General features: G+C 40.9%; 1 protein-coding gene across 5 annotated transcripts in view; it reads left to right on the top strand.

The window, feature by feature from the left end:
* Positions 1-279: 279 nt before the first annotated feature.
* BACH1 (BTB domain and CNC homolog 1) overlaps positions 280-13,205 on the top strand; it is a 506,041-nt gene continuing 493,115 nt past the window's right edge. For 3 of the 5 annotated variants that reach the window (XR_010622516.1, XR_010622515.1, XM_065741804.1), the window contains exons 1-2: positions 280-411; positions 11,584-11,881. Coding sequence is in view for 3 of the 5 variants with exons in the window: in XM_065741804.1 (XP_065597876.1) it covers positions 11,642-11,881 (240 nt within the window). In the remaining 2 variants the exon portion in view is untranslated. Of the gene's footprint in view, positions 412-441; positions 617-4,537; positions 4,558-11,583; positions 11,882-13,205 lie in introns of those variants that run through there. The other 2 variants (XM_065741805.1, XM_065741806.1) reach the window with 2 other exon arrangements.

The following is a 13,205-nucleotide window of genomic DNA, read 5'->3' as shown; positions in this document are numbered from 1 at the left end:
GGTTGGCTGTACTGTGTGCAGGCTTGGGACCCTCAGCACAAGAAGAACGCGGCCTTATTAGAGAGGGTGCAGTCCAGAGCACGGAGAAGACCTGGAAGGGGACGTCAGCGAGCGAGCGAGCAGACAGGCCGCTGCGGCGCATGCGCACTGCGCGGCGCTGTGGGCGGCTGCGCGGCGGCGGGGAGCGCGGCGGCCAATGGGCGGGCGGGGTGTGTGCGTGTGCAGGGGGGGGGCGGCAATGTTTTCGCGAGTCACCTGACCGCGGTCGCCGCAGTCGGGCCGCAGGCGTTGGAACGGGAGCAGCCGAACCGGAGAGAAAGGGAGCGGGGGAGGGAAGCGGAGAGAGACGGCGGCGGCGGCGGCGCTGCCCGGCCGGCCCGCGACTATGGGGCGGCGGCAGTAAGCGCTGAGGTGAGCTGAAGGGCGCGCTCCGTGTCGGGCACGGTTGGCAAAGTGGTGGGGCCCGACGGCGGTGGATTCGCGGAGAGGAGCGGTCGCTGGGAACGGCGCTTCTCGGGAGGGCTTCGCTTGGAGACGCTTCTGCTGAAGCAGTGTTTGGATTTCTTCAGGTGTTTTTCTCGTGTTTATTTAAAGACGGAAGGAACTCACTTCTGCGGTGTGTATCCGTCTCGTGGAAGCGCAGTGAGTGGGATGCTGGGGAAGCCTGCCTCGCTGGTACGCTCCTGCGTATAACCCAAACGCCGAAGTGGGCTGTTACCTTACATCTGCTTTATTTTTGAGCGTTTTGTACTCAAAAATGACCAGAGCCTTAGTGTACGAAGGTTTTAATGCGTTAAAGATATTTTGAACAGTGATTTATGTTAATCTAAGAGTTGCCTGGCATGACACGCTCACCTGGTTGCTTTGAGCAAGTGGCACTGTCATTGGCCTTAGACCGCACGTATCTTCAGAAATAAAACAGGGGCATCTGTGTATTGAGTGCTAACGTGAGTCCCAAACCAAATCTCCCAGTGCTTAGGACTCAGGTGTCCTTGTTCTGACACTCTCCCATTTGATCAGGTGAGAAAAGGCGTTAAGACAACTTCCTCGTTGGTTTCCTTTTAACTGTAAACCTGGCTTTCGCCCAACGCTGAGCAAATCTGGAGCAAGGTGTTGGCGCAGTGGGGCCACTTGAAGGGTTTACCTGTTTGTGTGCTCGTGTTGTTGTCCCTTTTGGAGTTCTTCTGCTGAAAGTTTCATGGGCGAGGTTTTAGGGGCTGAAAAGGCCTTTGTGGTATTTATAGCGCGAGTCTTGTTTACATGCAGTCCTCACTTAAACAGCAATAATGTGTTGGTTGATGCAAATGTGGGTAGGAACAAAACCTTAATGGTTGTTTCAGCAGCTATTTTTTGCTTGCTTCAGTTGCGTGAATTCAGCCTGGTATGACCAAATTGGGGATAATACATGAGGACCCCTGCAGCTTTCCCTGCCTCTGGTTCAGAAGTTAACCGTGTAGGGGTGGAAGAAAGCTTACTTTGTTGAAACAGATCATAGCCTGTATTATACAAGAAACTTCATCTCCAGCAGCAAGCTGTGTTTTTCAGTTTACACAGTTGTTGTGGAGAGGTTTGGTTCTTCAGGAATACAAGGGAAGCCTTTGTATTTTAAGTGCTCATTAGCAGGTCAGAGTAACGCTCAACTGGCATGTCAGCCTTAAAAATGAAGGGGAAGCGTGTTATAAAGGGTAAACTGGCTTTAAAAGCATTAGTGAAATACAAATAAATAGAGTCTAATAATCAGGTGTGTGCTGGAGAATAGAAGTAGTAGTGTAGGGCCAGCTAAATTACCTTTAAATTGCTTGCATGTTAAAGAATGTTCAGGTAGGATTTAGAGTCATGTTGGACTTACGTTTGTGGGTGACTTTAATTGTTAAGATAGTATCTGCAGGTGTTTGGATTCCAGTCTTGGCCCGTTAGCTAATACTTTAATAAGTAAATAGCACTTGCTATTCCTGTTACCATTTGAAGTCTGGTATTCTGCATTTTTTCTCCTTGTGTAAATTTGACTGGAACTAGCAGTATTCATGTATGCTTTTCAGTTTTCATAGAAGTGTTTCAGAACTTCAGTTTCATTTTCATATGTGGTGAAGAAAAGTTATGGAAAGAAATGAGAGGAGTTAAAAAGCTAATGGCACAAGTAACATTATGAAGTCTTTTCCAGAAGTATTTTCTTTGTCTTGCTGCTGTGTTTGCTCCTCAGTTCTTTTAGGTTGTTTCTTGCATCCTTTATAAGTTCTTAAACTGCAGACTTACTATTTGTAACAAATATGTTTTTATGTACATACTTGTGAATGGTTTGTGACAGTCAGTAACCTAATGAATGTGGTTTGTTTAACTGTGGCATGGAACAGGGTACACAGAAGGTGTTCTTTAAGTAAAGGTAGAAGCTGACAGTAGGTGCCAGCTGTGCGTGCTTTGTTAGTCAGTTTTATCCTGATTAAATATTTCACTCTGACTTGGAAAAAAAACCCATGCCATTATGAAGTCTGTGCGTAGCTACCTTCCCAGAGTAATTGTTGAAGAGCAGAACTGAAGGATTGTGAAGGTGGGATTTTGCTGCAGAGGAGTCTCTGAAATCCTTTCAATCCCTATTCGTTGTTAGCACTGAAACCACATCCTCTCAAAGTGATTATTTTCATATTGGATAAAAAAATTTAGCCAAGGCTGGTATATGATTGTTCCAACTATTCCAACTATGACTATTCCAACATTTATTGGGAGAAATTTGCACTTATACAATATCAGTCTTCTGTATGTTTCTTCAAAATCCCAGCTGCTGGAGTCTTGAGTCTGTTAGGAATCCCAATTCTTTTTCTTTCTCTCCCTGCTCTGAGTTCCCACGTGGATTGCAGGTATTTAAAAACAACTGAATCTTTAGGCTTGGAAGCTTGGGAATAAGTCACAACTGAGACATGATGCTGGCCTGACTTCCCGTGATTCTTTTCAGTTCTCTTGTGGCTTGTCAAGAGTCCAAATGCTTTGGTAAGAGTGATGTTGCAGAAATAGTCTAATCATTTTTAAAAAGCTCACTTATGTAATTAAGCGGTATCACCCCGCTGCTTGGTTTGAATGGTTTAGAGATTTAATTATGAACTTGCTAATCATCTAAAGATGAGACATACTTTCTTTGTAGGAGAAAGCATTGTTTTCATGAATGAATGCTTAGCTATTATAATCAATAAGTTTCTGAATCACCGTGTCCTTTTTCCAAGTGTTTTTGAGCTGATGCTGGAGAAGCAGTAAACATGAATGCTGAAATGCTTATTCATCCCTTGTCAGCATAACATGAATCAGCAGCTATTAGCTGCTTCGGGCATTCATCTGTAACATAACTTCATTTCCTTAAAAGGCAAGGTAGCTGGGGGCTAGCACGTGGACAGAGAGCTTTAGAAAACAGCTTTTGCACTGTATTTTGAATAAACTGTCTTTTATCCAAAGACTATTATCCAAATAGTCTTACTTTAGCAGTAGGAAATGATAGCTGTCTGCTTGTATGTCACATAGGTGGACAGCAGGATATTTTTAACAGAGTAAAATAAATGTAAATATCCACTCTAAAGGAACTGAGGGAAATGAGTGAGCTGTTTCAGGTTACTCAGTACACCAGCTTAGAAGTTGGGAATAGCATTCCTGACTTTGCTTTTCAAGATTTTTCTTTGTTTACAATGCCTTCTTTTTTCCCCAGCTGTTCAGGAATTTAAGGTATTCTAAGAATACAGGTAAGTTGGAAGCATGGTGGTTGCTGAGCAGATGGTTATTGTCTACTGCATGTTAAATTAACCCACTACTATGATGGTGGTGACGATCACAACAGGAATTGCACCTTGGTGCCCAAGTTCAGCCAGCTGTGATAGTGCTGACAGTAAGGGTGCTCTGCCTGAGCTCTGCTGAGGAGGAGCTGCACTCACTGCTTTTTTGTGTCCTCAGAAGCTTTACTTGTGTACTACTGAAAGTTAATGTCACTGTTGCAGAGTATTGATATCCAGCATGCTGTTAGATGGCAGCTGTTCACTAAGTGAGGAATAAGGAACAGGCCTTTGGTTTACTGGTTAGTAAATTGGGTAACGCTTGGGTTGGATAACTTACAAGAAATGTAGCTTAAGGTCTTGAGAAGGAAAAACAAAACCCAAACCCTTACCTGTACACACATCAGTGGTAGAGCAGTGTAACTGACATCTGAGTCTAGAAATAAAATACTATTTTTTTAAATTTATTAATCTCCAAAATGTGGTTACTGACTGATGGAAAAAAGAGACTATTACTCTTTAAAAGAAATTGATGACTTGCTAGGTTGTAACTCCTGTAGCTAATTTATTTAGTTATTTTTGCTTAGCTCCTGCTAGTACTGCTTCTATCTTTGTAGAACATGAGACAGAAGAACCACATGTCAGTCTGAGTTGGCTTATTACCCCACTCGCTATTAGGTATATTATAGTTGATGGTTGCAAAGTACAGACTTGTTTTATTTGACAGTGAGTCTTTCACAGATGATTGTTGGGCTTGGATGCTCACTGTACTTGCACAAATCCAGATGCCTCTGGATTCCTGTTCATGTCGGTGAGAACTAGATCCTGGGTTTTCTTTTGTGTCTTTTGATTTCTCAGCACAGACCATCTGAGTAGGAAAAGGCATGACCACTGTTGGTTTCCAAAGACTTGCGTGCACTGATTTAGCGTTTTAAGGATGTGGGAAATACATGAGCTTAGAATAGTAAAAAACTATTTTGGTGAACGTGCTCAGAATTCATAGGTGTATCCTACTGTAATTTCTGCTTTGATTTACAAGGATTTACACCTCTCAAGCCTCTGTCTGTGTTCTAAATGCTGTTTTAGTTTTGTATTTTTTTTTTTTTTGGGGGGGGGGGACCTCCTCCCTTAAAGAGCCTGAGAGCCTATGCGACTCACTTCTGTGACTCATTCATTTTTTTCTGGTTGTGAGTTTTCTTCTAATGCTGCCAAATTCATCTGGTCTCACATCCAAAACGTTTCCTTTAGCTGTGAAGCATAGATAGCCCTTTGTATGCTGAAATGTCTCACCTTTTTCTTTCTGGAGTTTGTGGTGTTTGAATACAAACCAAACAACACTGGGTTTATTTACTGGGGTGGTGGCTGTCATGTTGTTGTTGCAAGTTCACTTTGTAGTGAAGTTCCTGGCATCTGTTGCAGACAGGCGGAGATTTCCAGCTGTTATTTTTGTCTTCTCTGTTCAGAAACAATGATGCAAGTATACAGTAAAACAGCTATAAATGTAGAGAACTGATGTTATCTTATTCTTCTAAGTCAACAAAAAGCTTAAACTACACAACATCTGAGTGGCTTTCCTACATACGTGTAAAATACAAAGTACTCTGCTTAAATCTTTAAATAAAGTCTAAAGAAATTGTTATTAATTGCAGTGAATTAATATTTATTTTTCTTAGTCAGTCCAGTTGATCTTTATCAAAGAATAACTGAGGTTGGAAAAAGACTGCTAAGATCACCTAGTCCAGCTGTCAGCCCACCCCCACCATGCCCACTGACCGTGTCCCTTCAGTGCCACATCCACACAGGGACTGTGACTCCACCACCTCCCTGGGCAGCCTGTGTCCATCTTTCAGCAGAGTGCTTCCTGATACCCGACCTGACCTTGGCACTAACCGCAGCCATCGCCTCTCATTCTGTCACTGTTACCTTAGAGGAGGCTGACTCCCACCTCACCACAGCCTCCTCTAACGTGGAGGTAGAGAGTGATGAGGTCTCCCCTGAGCTTCTTCTAGACTTACGTTCCTTTAGCTGTCCCTCATAAGACCTGTACTCCAGACCCTTCGCCTGCTTTGTTGCCCTCCCTTGGTCTCAAGGCCAGTACCTCTGTGTCTTTCTTGTAGTAAGGGGGCCTGAAACTGTACACTGTATTTGAGATGCTGCCCCACTAGTCCTACTACAGGCAGATGATCTTCACCCTGCTCCTGCTGGCTCTACCGTTTCTGATATAAGCAAGGATGCTGTAGTTTTTCTTAGTTACCAGGGCACCCTGCTGGCTCATGTTCAGCTGGATGTTGACCGCTACACCCACGTTCTTTTTCTTCATGCAGCTTGTCAGCCACCCCAGCCTGTACTGTTGCATGAGATTGTGACCAAAGTGCAGGACCTGGTGTTTGGTCTTGTTGAACCTCATACAGTTGGCCACATCCTATCCAGATCCCTCTGTAGAACCTTCCTACCTTAAAGCAGGTGATTCTGTGTATTTCATCTTTGTTATAAAGAAAATACTTTGGATGGAGTATGGATGTTTGAGAAATTCTCTGCAGTAAAGCTGGAATTCTGGCCATTGTTCAGTGGGCGTCTGGATGATTGTTGGAGGTGATGATTGCCGTGATGTTAAAATCTGCAGTGAGCTAATGGGGTGGTGTTTTGTTTTAAGGTTTCAAGTAGTGTCTTGTCATCCACATCTTATTGCTATGACTTTTGATTAGTAATGGAACTGTCCCGTTAATCTTCTTTCTTGTCATCATGAGGGACTTGATCTTTGAGGCATATCATGAAGTCGGGTGTGAGAAAGCAGCTACTTGATTGGAGTGTTCTATGTCAGCATACATAAACTGTGTGTTTTGTTGTCCTTCGCAAAATGGGAACATCTCCCCTCAGCATCAAATATGTGAGAAAGTGATTGTGTCAACTCTTCACTTCTGGATGTGATTTGCTAGGAAGAGCTATAGCAGAAGGCACTTGGCTGTTTTTTCTTTTAATCTATTTGTGTGATTTTTTTTTCTTAATGTAACTGTTAGAAATCTGAGCTATAACACTGATACTTCTATATTTGGGAAGTGCCATATGAGACTTTCTCCAGGACTCCTTTGCTGCCTGAATTTTGTAGGCGTACTTACTGGTGAAGCAGTTCTTTTGTCCTGCTGTGGGTGTATAGAGTTAAGCTGGGTCCTGCACGTGTTTTTGTCAGCTTCAGTGACAACTTGATGCTTCAGAGCTTCCTTCACCTCAGGCACAGTGCTTCTCTCTTTGACCACAGGATATAAATCTGAGTGTGGGCTCTTCACATGTTGTACTGGTACTGCTGAGTGTGAAGTTAATCTACTTTGTGCCAGGCCTTTGTGTGTGGATGAGAAATTTTATTCTGCTATAATGTTCCCACTCTTAGACTATCTATTCCAAGATAGTAGTATCTATTGTGTTCCTTCTGTAACTTAGCAACGGTAGTTCCTTATAGCTTGACGTGGGACTCAGCCATGGTGATTATCATCTTTGGAATAGATGTATACTAGTGTCAAATGGAGGACACTTCATGGTTTTCCTGAAGTCTTGCACTTAAGTGACTCTACTTCCTTCCCTACAGTATTTCCTTTAGAAGATTATCTAACTAGCCTGCTTTATGCTGCCGTCAGCTAGGAGTTCAGGAGAAGTAACTTGTAGTTGTAAGCAATCAGGTGAGCATGCTTCAAGTCTGAGATTATTTAAAGTACCTTACTTTGTGTTTACCTCCACATCAGTAATATGAATTAACAAATAACTTAGTGTGTGAGGAAATGAGAATTGCTATTTCCTGATGAATCTCAGTAGGTATCTTGCTCTAATTTCTACATTATGCTTCAAACAAATTTATATTCCTCTTCTTCATTTTGTTGGCAGTGCTAATTTGTGTTAAGATAACAAGTATTTTTAATGTCCTTTGGAAATAATTGTGTACTCTTAATTGATTAAAAGTAGGGATTTCTGAATCTACTGAAGATACAGTGATTTGACAGGTGCCTGTTGCTCATAGTTTTTCTCTTGAGTCCTGTGGTAGTAGGGGTGAAATAAATCAGCTCATCTTCACTTGGAAGCAGAATGAAGTATTATAACCAGTGCTTAAGAGACAACGTTTTTGCCCTGAAGCAAAACATCTTTAATCTCAGCCACTGGTGAAGAAAGTGGAAGCTTGATAGTAATGCACTTGGTTGTGTCCTCAAAGTAGACCCTGATTCATTCAGCTGCAGTTTTCCTTCAGGTAGTTCTTGTACTAGCACATGTCCTAGTCCCTTTTTCTTCCTCTCAAGACCGTGAGGTTCTTAGGTGCTCAGAGCTTGATGTGAGAGGAATTTGAGGAATGTCTTTGTACTGACAGTTCTAGTTTTCCTCCACTAAATGAAGGTTCATGGTGAACTTTTGCACTGTTTCATCTTTAAACTCTTCAGCCTGCATTGTAAGGGCTACTTCAAGTCTTGGGAGGTCTTTTTGGATTCTTATCTTCGATTATACTTGCTGTATGGAAAATCTTAAACAGTGCATCCACGCCCGCTTCTAATTTTCTTTCCTTAGGGAAGGAGTTCATCTTAAAATAAAGATAGCATGTTTACTGCCACTGGGTGCTAGTATTGAGATGAAGGGAGTGTGTGAGGGTGTTTACTAACGAAAATGTTTCAGCTTGAGCTTACAGGTTACAAAGCTTCTTTATTGCTATTGAGTTGCTGTCTGCAAACCTTTAATGGAATGGATGGACAGAAGAGGTAAATGGAATTAATTTTGAGAAATCTCTGAAGGCTCCAGAAAAACAGATGACTGTGATGCAGTTCACAGAAGTACAGATTTTTTTTTGTTGTTGTTTCTGTGGGTGTGCATATAATGTATTTAGAATGTGTATAATGTGTTTAGATACAGTGGAAAATCTAGTTGTCTGTCATGATGTACTGTGATAAATGTGAGGCCTTGCCTTTATTGCACAACTAGAAAACAGAATTGGGACGCTCACAGATTTGACCTTTGTCAGCACTTCTCGGAAGTGTGACAGAGTTCTGTGGTTTCATTTTTCCCTTTTCCTGTTAGATAGTTTTTGTTTTCATTAGCATTTTCAATCTTACGGTTCTTTTCCTTTTGATTTCTCCCTTTAGGGTATGTAACCATTACTAGGTTTTACAAAGACAAAATTAGCATTGTGGTTATTTAAAGCCTCTTTTAAATTTGGAAATGCTGCATTTTATACTTCAGATGTCTTGCACTTATATACTGTTTAAAGGGACTGCACCTTGAGTGCTGTGTTCAGTTTTGGGCCCATCACCACAAGGAAGACAACGAGATCCTGGAGCTTGTCTGTAGAAGGGCAGAGAAGCTGTGAGGGGTCTGGAGCACAAGTCTGGTGTAGAGTGACTGTGGGAGCTGGGGTTGTTTGGTCTGGAGGAGGCTCAGGGGAGACCTCATCACTCTCAGCCTCCACCCTAGAGGAGGCTGTGGTGAGGTGGGGGTTGCTCTCCTAGCAGGTAACAGGGAGAGAGGGAATGACCTCTAGTTTCACCAGGGGAGGTTCAGGTTGAATGTTAGGAAATACTTGGTCCCTGGGAGGGTGATCAGGCACTGGAATGGGCTGCCCAGGGAGGTGGTGGAGTCACCAACCTTAGAGGTGTTTAAAGAATGTTTAGATGTTGTATTGAGAGATATGGTTTAGTAAGAAATATTGGTGACAGTTGGACTGGAAGATCTTCGAGATCTGTTTCAACCTTGGTGATTCTATGGTCAATTCTTATTTTCACTCCGTAACAAACTGAAGGTGGTTTGGGGCTTCCTTTTTTTTTCCTTTGGCAACAGCAACCCTTGAAGCTTATTATCAATGCTTTAAGTAGGCTGCAGAGGGTTTGAAAGCACATCACGTGCCTTGTTGAGATGAAGTGAAGCAGGTTCAGCTGTCCACAGCACATATAGCTGCTGTTCCTCTTAACATTCTGTGCTATGGAAGTGTAGTGAGCTGAAGGGGATATTGCTGTGGATTATTTTATGAGGGAAAATCTGAGAGCAGCGTATTTGATATGTGGACTGTCTATCTGAGAGATGGGAGAACTTGAAGAAAAAAGGATAAAGAATGTATGTAGGACTGTTGGAACTACAGTTAACTCATGAGTTTTGCTTAAATGTTCACCCTAAAAAATCACCCTAAAAAAGTTCTGTAATTTTAACACTTCTGTGTTCCTCATCACTCTGGATTTAGTCTTCCATTTTGTCATCAGTTCTTCTTTTCAGTATTTATTTCTGGTACATGTACAGTTATATTCTGTGTGACTATGTGCTGTAATATCTGAGGATAAGGGTAAGCTGTGATGTTTACTTAAATGAAAGTCTGTAGTCATTCATTAGATGTGTGTGTATATGTATAAAGCTTAATGTTGTGTGGTTGTTTTTTTTTTTTTACTTCTAAAAATAACCTCCTCCGGAGTAACTACTCAAGCTATAGCTCTTGCTGAGTGAGAAAACATAGGGTGTGTGACTTGTCTTCTTAGGACGTAACATTTTCATGTAATAAAATCCTGTATTTTTTTAAGCAGATTCCCCTAGATGGAATTACTTTCTTAGTCAAATAAAAAAATGATTTCTTTTGTGTGTGAGAAGTTGAGTGTGCAGTATTGCATTGTGTTTGAGTGAGAAGTGCAAATAATATAGTCTGTATCTGGACTGATGCTGGCCTGCTGTTGCCACCTGGAAAATATTGTGTGAGGGAGCTCTTATTTCTGTTCAAAAAGTAACAAAAAATGTTTGCATTCAATGAAAGTAGCAAGTAATGAATAACCTGAAGTGTAGCTGGCAGTGTGCTCTTTTTTTTGTTTTTGTTTTGTTTTCCCCACTGTGTTTAAAAATGTCCATGCCCTTCTTCTCCCTTTCTGAGTTGTGAAAGTTTTATTGTTGCTGAGAGCTGGCATATCATAATTCTGTTGAGCAATAGGATGGTTGGATAGTCCTGTGTCAGCAGCTATGTTCAGTTACAGTAACTCTTTGGTAGACCATTCGTGTGGAATAGAAGTGGTTGGCCTGATAATGTACTTCTGCTTTCTCCTTCATTTTCATTGTTACTAATTATCCAATAAATACTGTTATTTCAGAAGTTCATCATAAAAGCATTGTGTTGCCCGGTGACCAGAATCACCTTCACTGCTTCAATATGAAAGTAAACATTTGATAAACATAATGATTAAAGTAGTGATGAGCAGAAAGGAGGTTGTAGAAGTGGGGGGGGACAGGGGTGGTCTGTGTTAGCGAATTAAGACAGCTGGAAAATAAGAGGACTAATGTGTGTTAAACTGAAGTGTTTTCTAGAGAGAAAATAAGACTTCCAACAATTATTAACTGTTCTAGCAGGAGACCTACTTTTGAAATAAGGTAAAACAAATATTTTAGTTTGTACTGTAATCAGTAAACAGAAGTAGCTTACATAATATCTTGGTGAATTTTGGCTTAATGGATCTGGTTTTATTTCTCTTCACATTTTCAGAGTGTTGGAATCAGAATATAATGATAGCTTAAAATTAATGCTTAAATTTGTGTTATGGTCAAGTTTGTTATTAAGTTAAAGGATTTGCTGTGGAAAATTGTTTCTCTGTCCCTGAGGTCACATGAAAAATTGTATTTTTGTCTGCAGCTAGTAAACAAATATTTTAGATGTACATATTAAGAGTTTGGATACTTGAAATGCTGATATGAATATTATCTTGTGAAATATTAAATGTTAAGCTCATTCTTGCAGTGAATTAGAACAGACAACATATATTTGACAACTTTCCTTAAGTTCTCGTATTATCAGCAGGTTCCTGTTCAGAGTGATTTTCATGTGTATGTTTTGTTTTTCTTTCTCCAGACTGGAAGAATAGAAGCATGCTTTCCACTGAGACTTACACTAACATTTGTGATACAGAATGTCTCTAAGTGAGAAGAACAGCGTGGTTTTTGCATACGAGTCTTCAGTACACAGTACCAATGTACTTCTCAGTCTCGATGATCAGAGAAAGCAAGATATTCTTTGTGATGTTACTATTTTAGTGGAAGACCAGCGATTTCGGGCCCACAAAGCTGTGCTTGCTGCTTGCAGTAGTTACTTCCTTTCAAGAATTGTGGGCCAGTTGGATGCTGATCTTATCATCACTTTACCAGAAGAGGTGAGTGTTGCTTGTTTCTGTTTTACCTACCCGTGCTCCTGATCTGTTTTGTTCAATTCTGTTTAACGATGATCTGGAAAATGGCTTGCTTGCTTTTTTTATTTTGATTGAATTTAAAGGCATTTAGTGGGAGCAAGCCAGAATTTCCATCATCCACAGGAAAGCAATTTAATTCAGATACTTGAAGCATCCAAGACATTTGAAGAGTCCAGTTGGTATTTAGTTGAAAGCATTTAAGGTACTTAAATACCATCTGAAATCTGTAAGTGTTGTGAGGCAAACATATTTCTATGAAACATTGTGCTTGTAAATGAAAAGTCAAGAGCCTCCAGGTACTCTGTGCTCAGAAGCAGCAGTAGACTGAAGAACTGAAATGTGACCTGTGACTTCATGGTAATCAGCTTGGGAAGGGGGTTGAAAATGACATGAAAATTGTTGGTAAGTCATCTAGAATAATTGAAGCCAGGAGGAAGGGTTGTGGGAGGGAAGTGATAGGGGACACAAAGGTACTGTTCGGAGTGAAAGAGGAGATTAGTAACATGAAAAACTTCTGAAACAACACAAAAATAGGATATTGGAAGGTTAAGGGATGTACACCAGAGTTGGTAGGGAAAAATCCTGTGGCAAGCACTGGTGTTCCACTAAACCTGAGCTAGGAAGGGACCAGAGTTTGTAAACAAAATGGAGTGACACAGCAATACTATTGCTGTGAGTGAGATAAGTTCTCTTAAGTCTACAACTTAATGATGTTGTCTAGCATTACTGATGCTAGACACTGAATATGCTGGAACAACAAGCAAAAGTACCACCAGGGCATCTTATCTTTTAACAATTTGAACTCATCGCTTGGTAAAAACCCTTTGAGAAACTTGAGCTTGTCTTCTGTTAACTGCTAAATGAGTCAGCTTATGAAACTGCACATTTGAGGGGCAAATGAATACTAACTGGCTTGGCAATTTCTTAACCTTTCTGATCATCTAAAGTTTTTGAAGTTTGAAATTAAAGATAATAGTAAAAAAATGTGGAATACCAAAACATTTTGTCATTAATTTGTTTCATATGTATCATCAAAGCCAACTGGTGTCACCTTGCTGTCAGTTACTTCCGTTTTCCTACCGAGGTTTTCACACTCTGAAATTCTATGATTCTAAAATCAGCTGTTACCAGCAAGACAGTTGAGATAAATTGCTCCCACCAGACTTTTCTTTAGTTGGTTGGATGAAGAATCTTTCCTGGGTTTTATTCTGTTTGAGGATAGCTAGCAAGGAATGTGTAGAAGAAAATATGAGGAGCACAGTTTGGTTTTTTTTCTCTTAATCTTCCT

Source organism: Cyrtonyx montezumae, unplaced genomic scaffold (genome assembly GCF_038088225.1).
Source record: "Cyrtonyx montezumae isolate F1298 unplaced genomic scaffold, pur_monq_1.0 scaffold_3, whole genome shotgun sequence".
NCBI classification, from domain to species: Eukaryota; Metazoa; Chordata; class Aves; order Galliformes; family Odontophoridae; genus Cyrtonyx; species Cyrtonyx montezumae.
The sequence above is the reverse complement of the archived record's forward strand: the minus strand, read 5'-3'. Positions and strand labels throughout refer to the sequence as shown.